The following is a 24,870-nucleotide window of genomic DNA, read 5'->3' on the forward strand; positions in this document are numbered from 1 at the left end:
ATTTCGATTACAGGACTTGAGCAGAGATAAAAAATACTGCAATCAGTGTTTATTTTCTCTGCTCAACTCCTGTTAGATGGGCACTGTCTGATTTAAAAACTTCTTATATGTTGTACATCTTGGCAAAACATTAAAGGGGTTCTCCACCATAAGGTGATTTTAGTACGTACCTGGCAGGCAGACATGCTTAGGAAGGATCTGCCCTTGTCTTGGGGCTAAATGGCTATGTTGTGGGATTACCATAACACTGTGGCTAGCTTTTTGTGAACTGGTATTTCCTGTTTGTTTTCTTTTTTGCCTACAAATCCCATAATTCCATTTTCCTCCCTCCCACACATCAGCCACCCCACCCATTGAAACATAAATGAGCTGCATCCATTCAAAAGACCTGTGGTTTTCAATCAGGGTGCCTACAGCTGTTGCATTAGTTGCAGATTGATCCCTCCACCCATTGAAGCAGACAGGCTCCCTGTCGTCAGCTGACTAGTGAGTCAGGTCTCGGCTGCATTGCAACTTGGGAAAAATGTGAGACAACAGTAATTTTGTATGCTATTAAAAATAAATATTGGGGTGAAAATCACAGAAGAATTGTGAGAAAACAGTCACACACAGGTACAGACACTATATTATGAACTACACTAACTTTACAGCCCCTGTAGCATAGTCAAATAAAAAAAAAATCCTGGAATACCCCTTTAACCTTTCTAATATTCTTTGTCTTTGAAAGAAAAATTAATTTCCTTTCTATAGAAATCATGACTTATAAAACCATGGCTTTGTTCAAGCTGAAGCACAGGCATGGACAAAGTCTAGTAAGTGAGGGTGTGATCCTATTCAGAAGATAGCGGGGGGGGGGGGGCCAACGATCGGACCCCCAATCTCCCCCCCCCACGGTCAGCTACTTGTGGATAGGGGATAAGTTCATTCTGGCTGCAGTACACCTTTAAGTAATGTCTTGTGTAAGTAAGTAATATGTCTTGTGATGTATTCCACTGTTGTACTTGGCGAGTAAATTATTCTGTCGTCCCTCTGTTTTTCACAGGTGATTCTAAAAGTATGTGCGATGAGCCGTCTGTAGTTGCCGATCAGCACAAATGGACGATCTATCATTCCAAAGTGAACCTCCCGGCAGCATTAAATGACCCCCGATTAGCAAAACGGGAGTCTGACTTCTTTACGAAGACATGGGGCCAGGACTTTGTGGAAATGGACGTCTTGCCCTCACCTTACCTCCTACCCATCAACAAGGAACACTTATCATCTTACATCCAGCAAACCAGTCTAGTAAGATAAACCATTTCTTCTACGGTTTTCAGAAGTCATCCACACACTCAAGATTTGTGTTTTTTGGTCATGGTCGGTCTGTAGTAGTTGCCGTCCAGCACGGCAAAGTCTAAAGGTTATAGATGGGATTATAAAAAAAGAGCTGATTTCTTCCAAAAACAGCTTCACTGCTGTCCTGGTTGTGTGGGGGGTATTGCAGCTCAGTTCCATTGAAGTGAATGGAGCCAAGTTGTAGTACCACATACAACCTGAGTACAGGTGTTGTGCTGTTTTTCCATTGCTGGATTACCCTTTAAAACAATACTTCGCCAGTCATTTCTGCTTTGGGGATCTCTTGACAAGGCGTACATGTATTGTTGGTTATGATGCAATGACTGTGAATGAAACAAACATCTGACATTCCACAAATACCTGCCTTCGGTCAAAAATGTCCTTTTAGTAGGTTAAATATCTCGAGCGTATAGTCAGATTAGGGTTTTTCCCATCTTTAGTTGCTTGTAGTATTTCGACAGAATATGTCATAAATGATGACATTAGAAAAAGGTGCTACCTCCAGGACCCGTACCTATCTCCAGTATGGAAATCCCATGGTAGAATGGGGAACAGGTTGCTAATTATACATTAGAGCTAGTGTTTGCCAATCAGGGTGCCTCCAGCTGTTGCAAACCAACAACTGCCAGCAGACTTAAACAGCAGTTAGCTGTCTGGGCATGCTGGGAGTTATAGTTTTTTTTTTATCGACTGGACACTCTGTTTGGAAAACACTGCTACAGACACTAGAGGTCCCAATGTACATCTCGTGCAGTGTTTCCCAACCAGGGTGCCTCCAGCTGTGGCAAAACTACAATTCCCAGCTTGCCCGGACAGCCTTTGGCTGTCCGGGCATGCTGAGAGTTGTAGTTTTGCCACAGCTGGAGGCACCCTGGTTGGGAAACACTGATCTAGTGTCAGGCATGCTGCGAGTTGTGGTTTTGCAACAGCTGGAGGCACATAGGTTTGAAAACACTGCATTAGAGAATAAAAAAAAAATGTGGGAACATTTTCTTGCTACTTGGCAACATCTATAGTCAATGTGTGTTTATTGTCTAATTTATTTCTTTTTCTTCAGAGAGAAAAAAATCATGAAAAGTGGAAGTCAATATGTCCTCCAAAAGATGACTTTAACAGGCCGGCATTTTCCCATGGTATGTTTTTATAAAGAAACTTAATAAAGGGGTAGTCCAGGGAACCAAACTTTTTAGACACTTATTCCAGCGGCCAGACCCCCCCACAATCTCCTGTATGGGCCCCAGTCTACTTACACGTCCTCAGAGCAGAGCAGTCCTTACCTTCCTGAGCAAATGCAAGTGACAGTGCGCTCAGCCAATCACCGGCCCCAGCTATGTCCTGCCTCAGCTGCTGATTGGCTGAGAGGGCCGTTACTGGTGTTCAACCAGGAAGGTGGGGGCTGCTCTGCTTTGAATACGTGTAAGTTAACGGGGGCCTCACTGCAATCAGACACATATCCCCTATTCTGAATAGGGATAAGTGTCTAAAAAGTTCAGTTCCCTGGACTTTCTCTTTAACCAGTCTCTATATACTATGCCTTATGCGTTTCTTCCATTTGTATAGTTTTTTTTTTTGTACTGATATTTGTCATTAGGCATAGGTCCTGGTTTGGGTAGTGGAATACACAATCTAATATGCATGGGGTTGTCCATTCCTGTGATGTGTGAAATGGGTGGCTTGGTGGGAGGAATTGAAAGGTAGACTGTTTAATTTTTGACTCAATACTTTTTCCACCACTACTTACAAAATCAATATAAGAATGTTAGTCACTCTTCCCTATCTCCGTAAATTTAAAAGGGTATTCTGGAAGCATAAAAAAAAATTAAAATTATATATATATATATATATATATATATATATATATATATACATACATACATACATACATACATACATACATACACATACATACACTTACCTTAAGTACTCCCAATGCTGGTGCCGTTCCCCTGTAACCGTTTACATTGCACAGTGCTTGCTGTGTTTGGGGCATTCACTGCCCGCTCAGCCAATCAGCCTCTGCAGCAGTGTCCTGCCTTAACCATTGATTGGCTGAGAGGGCAATGTAGGCACCGACCCCAAACACAGCAAGCACTGTTCAACAGAACTGGCAATGGTAGTGGAAGCGAGGAAGAGAAGTATTTGTTTTTTAATGTTTTGAAGCAGGCTTAGCACATTTTTTAGCAAGTCACAATGCCCCTTTATTTTTTTTTATTTTTTTTTAACCTATTATAGTCAATGGGTTGCAAAATCAGCGTTCACACGTGCATATTTTTGCTGCTGCAGATTTTGCTGCCTATTGACTTCAATGGGCAGCAACATCTGCTGAAGCAAATCTGCAGCAAAAATACGCACATGTGAACGCATGATTGGGGTACGTTCAGACGAGTGGATCCACAGCGTATTTTATGCTGCGGATCCGCCGCTGAAGGACCGCTACATGGTGCCTTTAGATGTGCCTGCTCGGAGCAGCAATACACCGCTACAAGCAGACACACTGCGATGTGCGAGTCTCAGCACGCATGGGCAGTTTACTCGCTCATCGTGGCCGCTCTCGGCCTAGCTCATGGAGCAGGGGGAGCGGCCGCAATGCGTGCGGGTACACCATGCATGCGCAGCGACTTGCACATCTTTTCAGTGTGTCTGCTCATAGCGGCGTATTGCCTCTCCGAGGCCATTTAAAGGAAGCATGTAGCGGTCCTTCAGCAACGGATCGGCAGCGTAAAATGTGCTGTGGATCCACTTTTCTGAACGTACCCTTAGAGTGCGTTCACACATGTATATTTTCTGCTGCAGATTTGCTTCAGCAGATTTAACTGGCTACTGAAGTCAATAGGCAGCAAAATCTGCAGCAAAAATATGCACGTGTGAATGCACCCTTAGGGTATGTTTGCAAAAAGAATTGATGAATCGCACTCACCGCTCCGGTATGGATTAAGCCGGTTTATTCACAAATGCAGAGACAAGGTGCAGGGTGCAGACATGGACAAGACGTGGCTACTTCCAATGAATGGGTGACAGCTGTCACTGGGGGTCTGAGGAAGCGTGCCGGTGTGCACGCGCAACAGCTGTCACCCATTCATTGGAAGTAGCCACGTCTTGTCCATGTCTGCACCCTGCACCTTGTCTCTGCATTTGTGAATAAACCGGCTTAATCCATACCGGAGCGGTGAGTGCTATTCATCATTTCTTTTTGCGGACATTACTTGAACTGTATCCTCCTTACCCGCACCCCGCATGAAGGTTGTATAACTGCCGCTGCCTGTGCTGTGTTTGTGTCTTTATTGTATGCTGGGTTGAAGTGCCGACTTCTACATCTCTGTGCAAGCACCCTTAGGGTATGTTAACACGTGCAAATTTTGCTGCATATTTTCTGCAGCTGATTTTCCTACCTATTAAAGTCAATGGGTTGCAAAATCAACTGCAGAAAATATGCAGCAAGTTACAGCACATGTGAACATAGCCTTAAAGTAATAGCACATTAAAAATGGGAAACAACTTTATGATTGACCTACAGATCCTAAGAATGAAGATCCTTACATGTTTGAGCCCATGATTGCTTATGCATAAGCAAGGAACATATGCCCTAATTTAGTTTTTTTTGTGACCTACTATAATTTTCTGCTACAGCAAACTGTATTGGGTTGGAGGGTTGTCCAGATAGGGCAGTGATTTCTCCCTGTACTATAATGCTGCAGTCATAGTGTGAACAGTCCGTTTCACTGGAAGGGGAACTGGTTCCCTTTTCCCTTCGATCCCTCTCTTGGATCCTACCAGTCCAAAGACCTTCCTCCTCCTCATTATTTCCCTTAACCAGACATTTCTTACTGGTATGGGGCCAGGCCATAACAATGTGAGGCTCTCTCCCTCTCCAGGCATGAATTGCCCCGTCTGACGATCTTTCTTTCCCTCCTGCAGGAGGTAGGTGATCTTTCTTGGTTTGGTCTGTGGGGCACCAGGTTAAGTAACTTCTTAGGTGGACATCCGGATATTCTCTCTTGAAATTCACGTTAGGCATGCTGCCTGAAGAGGACTTTCTCCCGGTTTGTGTACTGACAAGTGAATACCCATCTTCAGTTTAAATACCATCAGCGAATCCTGGACTCATCACCGACAGAGCTTCAAACTTACCTGCTGCAAACTAGTCCTCCTGCTTATGTGATCTCACAGCTTTATCAAATCCTCTTTAATGTCTCTGCTGATCCATTGTTTTCAAATGTGATCGCCTAAGAGCTAGGATTGACTCTAACTGGCCCAGAAGCTTAAAGGGGTATTCCAGGCAAAAACTTTTTTTTATATATCAACTGGCTCCGGAAAGTTAAACAGATTTGTAAATTACTTCTATTAACAAATCTTAATCCTTCCAATTGTTATTAGCTTCTGAAGTTTTCTGTCTAACTGCTCAATGATGATGTCACGTCCCGGGAGCTGTGCATGATGGGAGAATATCCCCATAGGAACTGCACAGCTCCCGGGACGTGAGTCATCAGAGAGCAGTTAGACAGAAAACAACAACTCAACTTCAGAAGCTAATAACTTTTTCAAGGATTAAGATTTTTTAATCGAAGTAATTTACAAATCTGTTTAACTTTCTGGAGCCAGTTGATATATAAAAAAAAAGTTTTGGCCTGGAATACCCCTTTAACCTTAAACCACAAGATGCCTGTTATGTCCAGAAGGAAAACTTTATTATCCTTACATAAGATCTTATAGGTTCCCTCATCTGCTTCATAAATACTTCTTGGGGGTCTGTGAACTCTGTTGGTGCTGCCACCCACGGTGAGACCCACACTATGCTCCACATTTGGTGTGCAATCTTTGAGACCTGTAACTTAAGGACTGGGGCCTCCCTTGCGCCCTGTACTCAAATCGCATTGCTATCCAGGCTCCCTGATACCCTATTAAGAATGGGATTTTAGTACATTTCTCTATTACAGCCAAAACAATGATTTCCAGGTATTGAAAACTATCAGACCCACCTTCCTTGTGAAAACAGGTAATAGAATTGGACCATCTACAGATTGGAAGAGCTGATGGTGGAGGCACATGACAGGGCTGAGTGAATTGCTTGTCTGTGGCTCCCTTGGGTGATGTTTAACCAAACCCCCTCTTCCCCTCAAAACTTACCTGATTTGGTATCACCTTACCCCACATTGGGTGTTGGATCTGGATGTCCCCTTTACCCACTGCTAGCTGTGATATGTCGACTGCACCCACAGCGCTTCTGTTCCATGTTTACCGTACCTTCCCCCCCCCCCCCCCACCCTTTTTCTTTGTCCCCCACCCCCACCCCAATCCTTCAGCATTTTTTATTCTATAGATTCCAACCCTCTCTCATGAGAGCAGTATGGCTGATATCAGGACATGCAGTAGGCAAGCCTGGCCAGGTTGTGACCCATTGCCTTGGCACCTATTTCCCCTATTTTTCCAGTTATCTGCCTGATTTTTCAGTGGTGTCAATGAACTTACATGTTGATTTATTTGGCCTTTTCTTGTTTTACAATGACACCTGTATCTTTGTACTAACTACTAAAAACTCTTATAATGACTTGAAACAAATCATCCTATATCCTGCCTGCAAACAAACAGGCCCCCCCCCCAAATCTATGTCATCACAAGAATTATTCACTTACACCAGTGATGCTGAATTTTTAGTTGCAGAAAAAGCCTGGCACTTTTGGGTCCATTTACATGTGAGTATTTCTCATCAGTGGGAGTCTAAAAATCTATGCCAAAATCTACGTCAAAATTTGCATGACCTCTACATCATAATTAGTGTTAGGGTATGGTTAAAAATAGTGTATGCGCAGTGTATTTCACACTGCGAAATCCACTACGCAGCGGAGAATACACTGCATATACTCCTATACACTTAGGGCTACCCTGCGGCAGCCCTGTGTGTGCAAGAAGGTTGGAGATGGGCCCTCGCGCCACAGTCACATCAGCCCACTGGGCCGGCCTCCAAACATTACTGCACACAAGGGCTGCCGCCAAGTAGTCCTCTGTGTCTGCTCATAGGAGAATTTACATTTTCTAGGTTCCACATGGATTCCGCGTCTCAATATACAGCATAAAAATCAGAATGTGAAGGTGACCAACATTGCGGACAATTATATTTTGAGCTTTCAATGTTCAAACGCCCACTGCTCATGGTAAATGGAATTCTTTACAGTTCAACAATGAAATGTATAGTGAATTTTTTTTTATTGTAGTCTACCATCTGATAATCCCGAACACTCAAGTCCATGATTTATTTTCTGGATTTCACAGGTTGGAGCAGAGAACCAATTATTTGACTTAAAAAGATAGGTCATATTGTTTACTAGCATTTTATATTGAACTGTCTCCCTGACTTATTGATAAAATCGTGTTCAGTGTCATATAACATCTGCAGCAGGCAGAACACACGCGAAAACCTTGAAGTATGAACTTTGCTTTAGCTTAGATCTTTACCTAAGAATTGAGCCAGTCAGTGACTATCTATAATGTTGGAGAATGTGCGTCTTGTTTGTGAGATATATATATATATATATATATATATATATATATATATATATATTTATATATATATATTTATATATATATATATATATATATTTATATATATATATATATATATATATATATATATATTTATATATATCAAATTCCTGCTTCTATTGCTTACATACTGAATTTTATCAGAATTTTTTATTCTTATTTATTTTAGGTAATAAACCAAGGGCGGATCTGGATCAAGTACCTAAGGTAAATCGAGCAATCAATTGAAAAAGTGCATCTATACATATATATATTTTTTTTTTTGTACAAGACCCAGGTTTTACAACCAGGTTGCCTCCGGCTGTTGCAAAACTACAACTCCCAGCATGCCCGGACAGCTGGGAGTTGTAGTTTTTCAACAGCTGCATGCCCACTGGTTGGGAAACACTGTACTAGACACTTATTCTGTTGATTTTCTACTATTTATTGGTGTCTGTTATATAGCAAATTATACTGATGTTTCCGAACACTACGTGTACAGCACAGCTTTTTTAAATACAAGTGACTGATGGCTTCCTTTTTGCGTATTTAGGGTAGGGTCAAACATAGCTTATTTGCAGCTTATTTCACGCTGTAAGAAACATGCCTGGCAGCGAAAAATATGCTGCACATTTTACTATAAGCAGACACAAAGGGCTTCCCCACCGCAGCCCTGTGTGTGCAGTAAGGTTCAGAGGTGGGCTCCTGCGTCACAGTCACATCGGTGCACTCGGCCTGCCTCTAAACTTCCCTGCACACACAGGGCTGCGATGAGGAAGCCCTTTGTGTCTGCTTAAAGCAAAATGTGCAGCATATTTTCCATTGCCCAATGGATTTCTCGCAGCATGAAATATGCTGCTTATACATTATGTGTGACCCAACCATAAAGATACCATCTGTTTCCACGGTGCAGCAGAATCCCATTAACTAAAATAAATGGAACTGTGCTGCTATGGAATTACCAAACTAAATGTTTCCGCAAATGTGAACAAGGGCTAAGCAGAATTTTCTCAAATGTGTAATCAGATTATTTTGCTACTCAGTGGGGACATTTATCAATGTTGGTGTAAGGTAGAATAGATTTAGCCCCTCTTTGCTTGGTGTATTGTTTGCACAGTTGAAATCTGTGTGTAGATCAGATTTCAAAAAATCACATCTACTTTGCTGGTTTTGTAATCTGCTGTTTTGCTGTGTGAATAATGGAACGAAGCTCCTTCACTTTGCCTTTCTACATTTTTAGCGATGAATTCTAGGCTGAAGTGAGATGAATTCTAGGCTGAAGTACGTTGCAAATGGAAAAGAAAATAAATCTGGGCCGTGAAAAATATAGTTCTTCTTTTATTACTTTCCAGATCTTCATGAAACCAGACTTTGCTTTGGATGATTCTTTAACATTTAACGCAGTTCTACCATGGTCCCATTTCAGTAGTGCAAGTGGTAAAGGAAGCAGAGATACTGCATCGGCTAAGCTACTGCAGGAAAAGGTAAGTTCAATATTTAGTGCTTATGGTTACTATGTAACGGTTCAGAATGGAAGATGGATATCACTGTTAGGCTTTGTTCAGTTTATCTGTCACCCATAGGTCGGGTTCACACTGAAAAATCTCCAGACAGAAATTCCGCCAATGATCCCGTGGGCGGCGCTAGGACCATGTGGACTGCAATGCATTTCTGAGTCTATGGGGACGGCACATTCCTAGCGACGTTCGCGGGATCTCCGGTGGAAAGACTGTCTGGAGATTCTGCAGTGTGACCCCGGCCTTAAGCTATTATGGTATTTTATGGCACTTAAAGGATACATCATAAAAAAGTATTAACATATACTGTATAGGGGTTTTTACACAGGGCTCAAGTCCTGCAGGAACATGTGGGAACTGAGTTCCTGCACTTTTTCCACAGAAGGAACATTGTTCCTATTACCAGCCCTTATGTGGAAAAGTTCCCACACTTTTTTTTTCCAGGACTTGACCCCTGTTTTTACATCTTATGAAATGGGGGTTAAAATGATAACTATCTAAATGCAGAGGGGCAGCAACTACTAGGACCCCCCAAAATTAAAAAAATGGGGACCAGATTCTCCTGTTAAGGGGTTATCCGGGCAAAGACATCATATCCCCTATCCAAAGCATAGGGGATAAGATGTCTGATCGCGGGGGGCCCGGCTGCTGGGACCCCCCAATCTCGGTGCAGCACCCGCATTCTATGCAGGGCTGCATCTCCAGTCATCTCCAGTCTCGGAAAGCTCTTTCTTTCGAGGACTGGAGATGTGACGTAACAGACATGGAGCTTTCCGAGACTGAAAAGAATACGGGTGCTGCACGGAGATAGCAGGAGGTCCCAGCAGCGGGCCCCCCTGCGATCAGATATCTTCTCCTCTATCCTTTGGATAGGGGATAAGATGTCTTTGCCCGGATAACCCTTTTAATATCGACGCTGCTCTTTTCATTCTCTATGGGAGTTGCAGAGACAGCCGGAAGCTATTCTCTGATTTCTCCAGCATTTTTCATAGATAATGAATAAAGCTTCAGTGCACATACGGGCCATTCAATTCTAACAGGAAACTCAGGTTGAGATTGTGGAGGCCGCGCATGCAAAAAGGTAATTAAATTGGGCCTTAAAGATATATTCTGGCACTAAATAAAGCAGCAGGTTCCCAATATATGCCATAAAATACGTAAACTAAGCATACTACGTAGATGACAGATAACCTTCGCTGTAGGCTGCAGCGATATTTTCAGGTTTCTCTTGGCTCCTTTTGGTACAGTTATTACCTATTGTGGGATATTTGAGTGGATATTTGTGTGTTAGGCTCCGTTCACGCTATAAATTCATCCGTTATTAATATTGGACGTTATTTTGTGACGGGAGAAAGAAGGGAAGAAATAGTGCATGCATTATTTCTTCCATTACCTTCTCCCATCACAAAATAACATCCGTTATTAATAACAGGCTATGAAGGGTTAAAACGGGGTAATGTAAAAATCCCATAGACTATAATGGGATTTTGTAACGGCTGTTTAATGTCTGTTTTTAATGGTTTTGTTAACGGATCATTATAACGGATCTTTAAAACAGATGAATTTATAGCGTGAAAGCAGCCATAGCTGTAAGTAGTCCACGTTCTTGTATATAGTCATCATGTTTTTCTCTCTTGTTTAAGCTGAGCCACTATTTGGATGTTGTAGAGGTGAACATTGCCCATCAGATTTCTTTACGCTCCGAAGCCTTTTTCCACGCTATGACCTCCCAGCACGAGCTGCAGGACTACCTCAGGAAGACTTCCCAGGCTGTGAAGATGCTGCGGGACAAGATTTCTCAGATAGACAGAGTAATGTGCGAGGGATCTCTACGAATCCTGCGTCAGGCCATGACGAGAAACAATTGCATTAAAGTGTACAATAAACTGAAGCTAATGGCTACTGTGCACCAGACTCAGCCTACGGTTCAGCTGCTGCTTTCAACCTCTGAATACGTAGGGGCCCTGGACTTGATAGCAACCACTCAAGAAGTTTTGCAGCAAGAACTTCAGGGTATTCACAGTTTTCGGTAAGTGATTTAACAAGATATTCTCTGTTTTGCCAAGATAACATATTTTTATTTTCAGGAATATGTTGGTCAACCCTCTGCAGTAATCACAGGATTCTTTCACAAGGGGACCAGACTGTACGGAGCTGTAGATTTTTCCTGTTTACTTGATAAGAAGCCCATTACAGATCAGTTCTGTAGTGGTCTCATCAGGGACTAAATATATTTAGTGTGCAGGCCAGAGGAATGGTGCTCTGTGACGTGTGTGTGCATCATGTCCCAGGTAGGGGAATAATGAGGACCGCAGTGTATAGATCTTCAGCTAACAAAAGTTCAATTCTCAATGGACCAAGGCAACTTCATTATTTATTAGACATCGCCCGATAGAAGGTTTACTTAATATCAGGGCCCTGAAGCATGTTAAATTTACTGTGATCTTGTGATCTGACTGCATGCTGGGCAAAGAGATCTAGACATTGGCTGCGCTCTCCCCATCTGCATTGCATTTTCCAACCTGTAGCTCTCCAGCTGATGCAAAACTGTCTGGACATGATGGGAGTTATAGTTGTACAACAGCTGGAGTGCTACAGTTAGGGGAAGGTTGTTCTAGCACAGGGCTTAAAGGGGTACTCCCGTGGAAAACTTTATTTTTTTTTTTTTTTAAATCATCTGGTGCCAGAAAGTTAAACAGATTTGTAAATTACTTCTATTAAAAAATCATCTTAATCCTTCCAATACATTTTATGGACTGTATACTACAGAGGAAATGCTTTTCTTTTTGGATTTCTCTGATGTCACGACTACAGTGCTCTGTGCTGACTTCTGCTGTCCATTTTAGGAACTGTCCAGAGCAGCATATGTTTGCTATGGGGATTTTCTCCTGCTCTAGACAGTTCCAAAAATGGACAGCAGAGGTCAGCAGAGAGCACTGTGCTCGTGAAAGAAGAGAAATCCAAAAAGAAAAGCATTTCCTCTGTAGTATACAGCCACTAAAAAGTACTGGAAGGATTAAGATTTTTTAATAGAAGTAATTTACAAATCTGTTTAACTTTCTGGCACCAGTTGATTAAAAAAAAAAAAAGTTTTCCACGCGAGTACCCCTCTAAAGGTGAGTATATGGGGCAGAAGGGAGTCCGAGGAAGTGGGGAGACTAGAGAGCTAAGAGAGGGGTAGAGAGGGATAAATGATGGTTAGAGATCAGCATGGCACACAATACTAGACTAGTCTAGCTATCGAGATAATATTCTGACTGTGGTAGTTGGAGAACACTGTGGCAGACACTCTGCCCGGGCTCTGTGTGCCTGAGAGTTTTAACAATTGTGCCTTTCAGGCCAACTGGGTCCTGGGTCAATGTGAGCTTATGGGCTTTTGCCAAACACGCATAAGTGGTTGGATACCTTAAGTTAGAAATATGTTGCATTAGGTTTAAGTCTGCAATCTACGCTCCTTCATTTATTTTAGACCCCCCCATTTGCAGTCGGCAAGTTGCTCCTTGTTTCAGACTTTTCTAATGTTGCTGTATTCACCTTCTTTCTCTCTATACTTGTACGCAGCCCATGTGATTCTCCCCTGCAACCTTCCTTTTGTGTCTTTCCTCCCTATCTACAGCTGTTGTGAGTTGCCCTCCATGTATGCTCTCGTTTCTGTCCACAATCTTGTCTGCTGTTTTCAAATTCCCCCCCACACACACATCTTACCCTAGCAGCTAAATGGTAGGAAATGTTTAATGAAGACTGTTTTAAATGTTTTATTTTGCATGTAGGAAACCAAATCATTCAAATAATTTCAGTGGACAGATGTTCATAGCTTTTAAAGAGTTCAGTGTATAACATTGTCAGTGTTTCCCAACCAGGGTGCCACCAGCTGTTGCAAAACTACAACTCCCAGCATTCCCGGACAGCCAAAGGCTGTCCGGATATGCTGGGAGTTGTAGTTTTGCAACAGCTGAAGGCACCCTGGTTGGGAAACACTGCATTATGTGCTAAGCTTCTGAACTCCACTGCAGGCAATGGTTTTGGAGTTTTTGTACATTGTTGCGATTGCTATAAAAGACATATAAAAAAATAGAATCACTGATATCCAGGAACCTTGTTTAGCAAACTGATTTGTTTTTGTCTCCACAGGCACCTTGGGTCCCAACTGTGTGAACTGGAAAAGCTCATTGATAAAATGATCATTGCGGAGTTTACATCGTACGCCCGTTCTGACCTGAACAGACCTTTAGAGGAGGACTACCAAGTGATAGAGGAGGTGTGGGAATAGAGCCGAATACTTTCAAGCTGTATTTGTTGTTGTGATGTGTATTGATTATACCTTAGATAATTCAGTGTGTACGTTACATAATAATGCATGCTTGTGTCATTTATGACCCTACAGTTATATTTACATATAGCTCCAGTAAATCTGGGTCACAGATTCCATTTATTAAGCAGCATTTCACCAGTCAAAAAATGTGTGAAATCCTGCTTAATAAATGGACATCAGGTGGAAATCCCAAAGGGCCCAATTGAAGTCATTGGGATCCATTGGTGTCCGTTCTGTAATGGGTGGTCCGGCTTAGTTTTCTGGCCCTAAACAGAGTCTGTGATGAAGTGTGATGAAATGTGAACCTAGCCTAACACATTTTTGTCGTCCTCAGGAGAGACTGGTGTCGTTGGTCTTTGGACTCTTGAAGCAGCGGAAGCTGGACTTTTTTGAGATCTATGCCGATGAAATGATGGCAACCGCGAAAAACATCATTAAACAGGTATTAAACGATCATTTCTGGCAATAGGCACTTCCCATACTGAACTCTAGTCCCTATTCTATTGTAAGATGACATCTTATCACTTATCCACAACATATCACAGATGCACATTGGTGGGGGTCCAACCGATAGGGACATCCACTGATCACAAGGACAGGGGTCCTCACTGTCCCTGTTTGAATGGAGTGATGGTTGCGTCTGTGTGCTGCCACTCTAATCAAACTTTGTGACTGTCAAAGACAACAAAGTACAGTGCTTGAGAATCTTCAGCAGTCCAGAGGTTGGAGCCCCCTCAATCATACACTTATTGCCTATCCTGTGTGTAAGTAATAAGTTGCCATCTCTGGATAACTCCTTTAAAGCGGTGGTCCGGGGAAAAACAACTTGTCTAAAGGCACATAGTCCAACCGCTGGGACGCAAGATAGCGAGAGCCGCGGGAGCAGCCTGCTTCTCCCAGTACTTAGTTGTGTACAGGCAGGAGCCAGGGATGACAGCGCTGTGCCTTCAATGCTCTGATGTTCTCAGTGTTCGCTCTCCCAATCTCTAAATAGCTTTCCCTGATGCTTTCTGTCTATGGCATTGGGTAAAGCTATTTAGAAAGAGTGAGCTCCAGGAGCTGCAAGTGCACAGTGCCGCCCTGCTTCTGCTTGTACACAGCTACTGCTTTAGGAATGGGGGGAGGGGTTACCAGTCTAACACAGAAGGGGCCAGAACAGGCTGATAAAATACATCATTGCAAAATTCTTAAAATCGCCTATTCAGTGATCCCTCAACATATGATGGTAATTCACTCCATCTGATCCATCGTTACTTGAATTTATTGTATGTTGAGGGATCTGTGCAATAATAATATACAAAGTTATGTTCACGTGTCCCGCCCCTCCAGACCGTCACCTCTGCCCTGGATCGTCGCTCTCCGTCACCGTATTCACGTCCCCGGGGTGTCCCCGCCGCTCCGGATCGTCACCGCTGCCCTGGATCGTTGCTCTCTATCGCCATCATCACGTCGCTGCGCATGCCGCTCCTATTGGTTAACCGAACAGTGTGCGCGGCGACGTGATGACGACGAAGGAGAGCGATTGCTATGCAGCGGAGCATGAAGAGGACAGTCCGGAGCGGCGGGGACAGGTAAGTGACACTCACCGGAGCACACAGGGCACATTAAACGGCTATCCGACGGCAGCTGAAGCAGTCAGCTCTGCCGAATATCTGCTTATGCGATGGCCCCGACATATAAAAGCATCGTATGTTGATGCTGCCTTCAACATGCAATGGCCTCTGAGAGGCCATCGTATGTTGAAATGATTGTATGTTGGGGCCATCGTAGGTCGGGGGATCACTGTATTTAATAATAAAATATAAAAATAGTTATAGTAACAGTTAATCTGTAAGGGTTCTTTACATTTTTGCATTTGTAATTTGATCTAATCTGCGCATTGTATGTCTCCTTTTATAATCTTTTCTATTTTTTTTGTGTTTTCATCCCAGTGTGTGGTGAGCACAGTCTTTCAGATTGATGAGATAGATTCTGAACTTGTCACCAAGTAAGTATATGTTACCCGTCTTACCAAACACTGCAGATATACTCCTCCTTAGGAGTTATAGCTGCTGTATACCATACCATTCAGTAGTTATCCTCACATGTTATTATTGTACATTAATTTTGACCATATGTTCTGGGGCCCAAGCTGTTCTTTACTGGTAGCTTTCTTACTACTTAGTTATTTTCTAGTAATGGCTTGGAATAAAAGAATCAACGGCTGTACAAGAACAGGACAACCACAGGTCTTTCTTTTCCTTATAACCCTACTGTAGATTGGCAGTGATAACATGAACAATTTATCCACAGCTCATTTCAGTAACGAGGTGTACAAAAACACTTAGAGTACCTGTCACCCAAAAAAGTTTTTATATTTTGTTAATCAATGTATCAGATACAACTTTCTAATACCATGTGATTAACAAAAATGTATCTTTTATTTATATATATATATATATATATATATATATATATATATATATATATATATATTTTTTTTTTTACTTTTAAAAACTGATCACTATGGGTCTCCCTACATGTCCCGGCTCATTGATTTCGGACTCATGCCGGCCTAGCATGAGGCCGAACTCTCAGTGCAGCCGGGACACTGAAAAGCACAGCGCAGCTCCCTGCCTGTCAATCAGACAGCTGCTGTGCCTGCCCGTGATGACAATCACGTCCCGCAGAGCCTGACGATAGGTACTCTTTAAAAACGTACAGTATGATACAGAAGTTTCAAGAACAACCCTGACATTCTCATTACTTGTGTTACATTTACATTATGTAATAGTGTTTATAAATATTGGAGACAGATATACAGTAATTGTCAGTATAAAGATCTTTTAATCTGGCGCTAATTGTACACTCTCCTTGGCTGAAGATGCATGCAACGCTGTAAAGCTGGGGCAGATCAGTAGCTGTTATGCATCTTGGCTCAGCTTTTATTGGAATAGTGCCTGTAAGACTCCCTACACCGCCTGGATCTCCACAAAAATAATTGATCATAAGAAAAATCATTGCAACAAGATATATATATTTTTTTTTTGCAGTAATAATTTGAGGATCATTATAGGGGCTCTTCATCATTGCTTTTTCTACAAAACAAAGCGGTCTGCATTGGATTCAGAAAGGAAAAGTCCAGTGCCCAGAAGTCCTACCTAAAACTTTCTTTTTTTGGATCCATTTTAAAATAGTACAAAACAGATATCACATAGAAAACAAGTTTTGACGCATTTCTGGGGGTAACTCCTAAGTCATAAGCTCTAAAGATTAAATGGGCACTGACATTAAAACAAATTTTTTCTATTGCACTCCTTATGGTAAATAAACAAATATTTCTAATAGACTTTGTTTTTAAAAAAAATGACGTTTTCCATGTCTTATTTGTGTTTAGAAAAGCTGCCACCAGGTGTCTCCCTACTTGTCCAGAGCACATTTCCCCCTATCCCTTGCACAAACTTTGGACTCCTGCTGGCCTGACAGAAGTCCAAAAACAAGGAATGCAGTCTGAGTGTGTAAAAAATGGGGGGGGGGGGGGGTGATGGGTGCAGCCTTGGCCAACCATAGCTCATCTCACACTGAACTGCTCTGGGCTGTGTGTAGCAGAGTGAGGGAGGAAGTTCTCCCCTGTATGGCTTCAGATGATGTCACGCCTGCTGGGTAACGCCCCTTCCCAGTCTGTGAATCTGACTGAGACTGAGCAGAAAATACAGAGCAATGTCAAGGTAGAAAACTAAAAAAAACAATAAGAATAAAGGCAGGGGTGGTTTATCATGATGGGGCAGTGAACTGGGAGGATTATAATATTTAACAAGATCATGAGAAGTTCTCTTTAAGGGGTGAGCTTCCCCCTGAAACACATCAAGCACTTGTTTTCTATATGATGTCTGTTTTGTACTATTTCAAAATGGGTCCCAAATAAAAGAAGGTTTTATACAAAATTAATGTTTGGGCTCTGGATTTTTTCTTTCTTATTTGCAAGCCCATCTCGCTGCACTTGCGAGTATCCGATGCACTATTGAGAAGCACAGCAAAGGTTAAACAGGCAGCATCTCTTGTCCATAGATCAGTGTTTCCCAACCATTTTTCCTCCAGCTGTTGCAGAATAACAACTCCCAGCATACCTGGACAGCCTTTGGCTGTCTGGAAATCCTGGGAGTTGTAGTTTTGCGACAGCTGGAGACACCCTGGTTGACAAACAACTGATCTATGTAGAAGTATTTTTTAGTATTTTGTGATAGTGCTGGGCGGTATACCTGTTCATACCAAATACCGCAATACCGCTTGGACCCCCCCCCCCCCTCGAATTAATGAATTATCAGCCGCAGCGCGCTGTCCCCACATCGGGGAACTAAAGATATGTGACCCGTGGGCACTGCTTCTCTTCCCCCCGTACTGTACTACATATTCCTTGTGCCCAGGCTGCAAAAATAAACAGAATAAACGTTAACTTACCTTCTTGCGTTCCCCCATTGCTCCGGTAACGCCCTCTCGCTGGGGATGGTAACGTCACAGAGCCGTCAGCCTATCACCGGCCGCAGCGATGTCTTGGCTCGGCCGGTGATAAGCTGAGCGCACTGTCATGTAAGAAGCTGGAGGGGGGGTAGAGAAGCAGCGCCCATGGGTCACATGATGGGGGGTGGGGGGACAATATCTGTAAATACCGTGGAACCGCCATAACTTACAAAAATACCGTAATACACATTATTGGTCATACTGCCCAGCTCTATTTTGTGACTCATACACATGTAATCCCTATACAGTCTCCATAGGACATATCCTAATAGTATAATATACAAACACTCACTAGAATAGTGTTGGGTTCCTCCTAGTTCAGATAGTTACTAATACAGTAGTAAGGATGTTCCTAATTTATATTTTTCTCAATGATGCTGGATCTACATTGGGATGTTGATAACACATGACCCTCATTGTAAAAGCCCCATAGACCCTGAATGGCTTGGTGGGGTTTGCATTTGTGACCCAATGCTGCCTTGTAGAAGAAGGAATGGGGTGCTGTGATTGTGCAGAGATCTGATGTAAAGAGGATTTATTGTTAAAATTGTTGTTGTGGGATAAACCTTTTAAAGTATTTATCTGTTAGAGTATGATGTTCTAGGACAGCACATTAGCTTGATAAATGTCACAAACTAAATGGCATAAAAAAGTGGCCTACATGAGCACCTAGCTCCGCGTTTCCCTACCAGGGGGTGCCTCCAGCTGTTGCAAAACTACAACTCCCAGCATGTCCGGACAGCATTTGGCTGTCCAGGCATGCTGAGAGTTGTAGTTTAGCAACAGCTGGATGCACCCTGGTTGGAAAACACTTTCCTACCTACTCTAAACTTTGGCGGTGCATGCTCGGAGTTGTAGTTTTGCAACATCTGGAGGTCTTCAATTTGAAGACCACTGCTGTAAATATCGAAGGTGCCTAAAACTATGATGTGCTTTAATATCCGCAAATTCTGAAATTTTAAGCGCTTAGCGCATGGTGAATAATATTATCCTTGGTCACATCCATATTTAGCTATGTCTTAATACTGTATTGTAGGATTCATATTAACTAGTTTTGTTGTCGCAGGCTCGCTGATCAGATGCGGATGATGAACTTTTCCCAGTGGTTCGATTTGCTGCAAAATATTTTTTCTAAATTTACGATTTTCCTTCGGCGAGTCAAGGTAAGAGATGAATGAACACTGTCCTTGGCATTTTCATTAGAAATGCTTTGCAATATGAGGACAGAGAAGCTAGGCATGATATATATATATATATATATATATATATATATATATGTGTGTGTGTGTATATATATATATATATATATATATATACATACACACACACACACACACACACACGTATGTATATACACCATGTTAATGCTTATATAAGCCCTTTAGGATGAGTTGTCTCACAAAGGCAAATCCTCTATCAGGGCATGTGGACAGATGTTGTCCCTCTAGGGCAGTGTTTCCCAACCAGTGTGCCTCCAGCTGTTGCAAAACTACAACCCCCAGCATGCTGAGAGTTGTAGTATTGCAACAATTATAGGCACATTGAGCCTCTCATGGAGTTGTGTTTGTGAACAGCAGTGGCAACTTTATGATGAAGTGAGAAACACCTCTATGATGGCCACTAAGCATGTGTCTGGAAACAAATACTACAATATTCACTATTTTCACTTTATATGTGGTTATGTTCCTGCACAGGCCACAATCAACGTTATTCGCAGTGTTGTGCTCATGGTCTTGGATAAGAACCAGCGGTTCAGAGAAACTGAGGTGATGGCAGCTCAGAAAAGCCTGGCCAGAGACGGCAATGTGGACAACAATTTGGCTTACTTGACTCACGAAGGCTTGTTTATAAGTGATGCATTCAGTGAAGGTGAGCACCCCCATGCCGCTGCCAACACTAACTTTCAAAGGAATGCATCACCCAGCAGTAGCGAGCCCTCTGGCAGCGATTCTGTATCTGATCCCGAATGCACTACTGACTCCTCATCCAGCAAAGATCACACACTGCCTTCAGTAACCCCAGGGGGAATAGAAATAATGTGAGTAAAATTAGACTTTGTAGAAATTGCCTTGTGAAAGCAGACCTGATGATCATAACCAATAGTATTAAAAACAGTTGATATATGAATGTGTGCTTAAGGTCATCTCCATTTAACCTCAGGCCGTCGCTGCAGTTATAACACCTTTAGGGTAGGTTCACACATGCCATATTTTGCTGCTGCTGCGTATTTTCCTACCCAGTGAAGTCAATGGGTAGCAAAACCAGCTGCGTAGTTTGCTACCCATTGACTCCAATTGATAGGAAAATACACAGCGGCAAAATACGGCACGTGTGACTCTATCCTGCATGTAGGGTGTATACATGTATGTGGGATTGGCTGCATTTTTTAAAATGTATAATTTTTTTTCTTTTTTTGCTTAAAGGGGTACTCCGCCCCTGGCATCTTATCCCCTATCCAAAGGATAGGGGATAAGATGTCAGATCGCCGCGGTCCCACTGCTGGAGATCCCGGGGATCGCCGCTGCAGCACCCCACCAACATTACTGCACAGAGCGAGTTCGCTCTGTGCGTAATGGGGGGCGATACAGGGGCCGGAGCAGCGTGACGTCATGGCTCCGCCCCTCATGACATCACGGCCCGTCCCCTTAATGCAAGTCTATGGCAAGGGGCATGACGACCGTCACGCCCCCTTCCCATAGACTTGTATTGACGGGGGCGGACCGTGAAGTCACGAGGGGCGGAGCCTTGACGTAACGATGCTTCGGCCCCTGTATTGCCCGTCATTACGTGCAGAGCGATCTCGCTCTGTGCAGTAATGATAGCGGGGTGCTGCAGCAGCGATCCCCGGGGTCCCCAGCAGCAGGACCCTGGCGATCTGACATCTTATCCCCTATCCTTTGGATAGGGGATAAGATGTCTAGGGGCGGAGTACACCTTTAAATTGCAACAGTCATGAATTTTGAGCCTTATAACCTAACACCAGTATACTAAAGAGGTCTAGAATTGTAATGCAGCGTTACCGTTGCCTCCTTTATAGCAGGTTTGATGATCAAAAATTTTTTTTTTTCGGCAGCTACAAAGTCGCTTTCCTGTATGTAAGCGCTGGGACAGCTGTGTGATTGACGCACAGGTCCTCAGCGCATGCGCCTTCCATAACCCCTACGTGCCCACAGCAAGTTCACTTCCTCTGCATGCGCTGCCTCTCATGTCGGATCAGCGTGTCTGTTATCCTACAGGCAGATTCCGGGATCCATCCGGAGCGAGCGCTGGCTCAGAGAACTCACTGAAATGGAAAAATAGATGGAGGACACATGCTCTGAGGATGTCAGTCAGACAGCGGTCCTAGTGTTTATGTAGAGGAGATAGGCATAGTCACCACAGCGTATTGCCAACCCCTGGCCTCGCCTATCTGACTGTTGGTGAGACATCGGTAATGCTGCGGTACAATTCTAAACCTTATTAGCATACTGGTGTTAGGTTGTAAGGTCAAAAGTCATAACAGCTGTGCTTTAAAGGGCTATTATTGTTTCCACAGACTGAACATGTATATTGAAAAGGTATACACTTTCCATACAAATTCTCAGTTGGCGTGTAGCAATCTATGTGAACTGGATGCACTCTTAGTGCCTTTGCATATGGCTGTATTATGGCTCCATTTTTTATGGAGCTGTCGTAGAGCTGCTGTAATGGCACCTAGGTCTCTTCTGTCTTTCATATGCCTCAAATTCCACATAGAGTACAAATCTGACAAAATTGTCCTATGCTACATCCCACTCCTTATGTACAGAGCTATTCTCCTCTAGAAGCATTGTGGCATCCGAGAAAGTGTGCACGGCAAAACATTGATTAAAAATAACAATAATAAATTGGTAGTAAGTCACTTTGCCTGGAGAACTTTCTTAACATTTCTTAAAGGGGTACTCAGGCCCTAATACATCTTATCCCCTATCCAAAGGATAGGGGATAAGATGTCTGATCCTGGGGGTCCTGCTGCTGGGGACCCCCGCTATCTGTCATTCAGCACCCACCTTTGCGAGCTCTCCGCAGCACTGGAGGCTCTGAGTGTGCAATGTGAAGTCACAGGGGGGCAAAGTCGTGACGCCATGATACTCCGGCCCCGTGGTCATCACGCTGCACACTCGGAGCCTCCAGCGCTGCGGAGAGCTCGCAAAGGCGAGTGCTGAATGACAGATAGTGGGGGTCCCCAGCAGCGAGACCCCCGGGATGAGACATCTTATCCCCTATCCTTTGGTCAATTTACATTCTACAAGCACATCCTAAAAAATCCGAGCGCTCCTGTATGCCAACCGGACCTGGCCTGGATCTCATTGATTTGAATTCAGATAGTGACTCCGGTCGGCTCATTTTTGCCCTGTATTCGGTTTTCTGACTGGACCTAAAACCGCAGTATACCCGGTTTTCACTCTACCCCCCCCCCCCCAGCCAGATCCAGTGACAGTATCAGCAAAATGTAGCGTGAACCTACCCTAACTGTGTATTTACAGGATCCTGCGTAGATTTGATGCGCAGGATTTGTAACTGCAGATTAGAAGCTGTGCTCAGTCATTTAGTTTACAATGAAATCTGCAGAAGAAAGTTCTGCTCGTCAAATCATGCGCAGGATACTGTATGTGTGAACACAACCTTAAGGGTCAGTGCACACATGCATATTTTCTGCTGCAGATTTGCTGTAGCAGATTTTTCTACCTATTGAAGTAATTGGGCAGCAAAATTTGCCTAAGCAAATCTGCAGCAGAAAATATGCACATGTGAGCGTCCCCTAAGGGTATGTTCACACGTACAGATCTGCTGCATATTTCTGCTACATATTTTCTGCAGCTGATTTTGTTACCCATTGAAGTTAATGAGTAGCAAAATCAGCAACATGCAGCAAAAATATGCATAAGATCCTGTACATGTGAATGTACCCTATGGGCGCGTTCACACATGTGTATTTTCTGCTGCACATCTGCTGTAGATTTGCTTCAGCAGATTTAACTGCCCAATGAAGTCAATGGGCAGCAAAATCTGCAGCAAAAATACTCACGTGTGAACGTACCCTAAGGGCGCGTTCACTCACTGCAGATTATACACAAATGCATCAGACCCGCAGCTGATTTCAAATACATTTATTTGCTTTGGTGCAGAAATAATATGGGGAAGATTTATCAAAACCTGTGCAGAGGAAAATTTGCCCATAGCAACCAATCAGATTGGTTATTTCATTTTGCAGAGGCCTTGTTAAAAAGGAAAGAAGCGATCTGATTGGTTGCCATGGGCAACTGTTCCTATGACAGGTTTTGCTAAATCTCTCCCAAAATGTTTTCCACTGATCTGCAGCATGTGTGAGATTACCCACTGGGATATGCTTACACACATTAGACCTTTCACAGTCCTTTGGGTTTAATGGGAATTGTAGTTTTGCAACGGCTGGAGACACTGCATTGGTGCCTTAGTAGTCATAGCAATTGAATCACCGCCTAAATCCCCAGGGGGTACTTTACTTTAGTACATACTGTTTTAGGGTATGTTCACATTTGCATGATTTTATTACATAGAGTTTAGGTGCAAGTCACAATTATGGGAGAACACCATGTTGAGCTGCGTGCCGCAGTATTACTGCTCTGTGCAGATCCAGCAGCCCAGCTCATGTATTGCTATTTCGTGTGTTCATTGTAAACCATCTCCACACCATTTCCCACGCTTGCATTGTACACAGCGGATTATTTCCGGATTATTCAATCATTAATGGGGTCATTTATTACTGAACCGAATGTATTCGCAGCCGCCTATCTATCTCTCTGCTATTTCCAGCTCAGTATCAGGCTCATTTATTATTAAAGATGGGGATTTGCATTCATGTTGTTACTGCCTTATGTAGCATTGTGACTTTCAACATTCCCTGGCTGCAAAGACTAGAAAACTGAATTAATCCTTGTCTGTTTTTTGTTTTTCTCTTTCCTAGAATGACCGAGGATATAAAATTAACAGATCTGGAACTTGGTAAAATTGCAAACAATATACAGGAGCTTCTATACAATGCATCTGACATCTGTCACGACCGCTGTGTCAAGTTTCTGCTGGCAAGAGCCAAGGTATATGATGCATTTCCACCCGTGAGATCTCCTGGGAAAATTCCATCTGGATATTTTGCTGTGTGAATCCGGCCTTACACTGGCTTCAATACAGTTCATATTTGCACACACCATACTAATAATTTGTGGTGAGGCAAGTTCTATAGTGTTGTCCCATTCAAATATATGGGACAGTGCTTCAGCACCTAGCACTGCTGCTAATTAACATGGTGTTTGCAAGTATGAGCGGAATTACAGCCAAGGCAAACGTAGAGCCTGCAGTACTAGCATGAAGAATGGTGGGCATTGGACCCTCCAACAATCTAATATTGGTGATCTATCCTGAGGATTGGCCATCAATGTTTAACCCCTTAACAACATCGGACATAAATGTACATCATGGTGCAGCGGGACTTAACGCACCATTCACGTCATGTATGTGACCGCGAGTACCGGACCGGTGATTGCATCATGCACAGCAGGTCCCAGCTGCTGAACGCAGTCAGGGACCGCCAGTAATGGCAGACATCAGCGATCTCGCTGATGTCCACCATTAGCCCCTTAGATGCCGTGATCAATATAGATCACAGCATCTGCGGCAGTGCAGCACTTAAAATGG

At 43.1% G+C, this 24,870-nt stretch overlaps 1 protein-coding gene across 4 annotated transcripts in view; it reads left to right on the forward strand.

Annotated features, from left to right (window-relative positions):
• The window catches only part of VPS54 (VPS54 subunit of GARP complex), a 140,822-nt gene that overhangs the window by 103,455 nt on the left and 12,497 nt on the right, over positions 1–24,870 (forward strand). For 3 of the 4 annotated variants that reach the window (XM_056567985.1, XM_056567983.1, XM_056567984.1), the window contains exons 3-13: positions 1,043–1,284; positions 2,393–2,468; positions 8,042–8,079; positions 9,204–9,335; positions 11,012–11,397; positions 13,500–13,626; positions 14,015–14,122; positions 15,612–15,667; positions 19,244–19,340; positions 19,872–20,215; positions 24,143–24,272. In XM_056567985.1, coding sequence (XP_056423960.1) covers positions 1,043–1,284; positions 2,393–2,468; positions 8,042–8,079; positions 9,204–9,335; positions 11,012–11,397; positions 13,500–13,626; positions 14,015–14,122; positions 15,612–15,667; positions 19,244–19,340; positions 19,872–20,215; positions 24,143–24,272 — 1,736 coding nt within the window. Of the gene's footprint in view, positions 1–1,042; positions 1,285–2,392; positions 2,469–8,016; positions 8,080–9,203; positions 9,336–11,011; positions 11,398–13,499; positions 13,627–14,014; positions 14,123–15,611; positions 15,668–19,243; positions 19,341–19,871; positions 20,216–24,142; positions 24,273–24,870 lie in introns of those variants that run through there. The other variant, XM_056567986.1, reaches the window with a different exon arrangement.

Source organism: Hyla sarda, chromosome 3 (genome assembly GCF_029499605.1).
Source record: "Hyla sarda isolate aHylSar1 chromosome 3, aHylSar1.hap1, whole genome shotgun sequence".
Lineage (NCBI taxonomy): Eukaryota > Metazoa > Chordata > Amphibia > Anura > Hylidae > Hyla > Hyla sarda.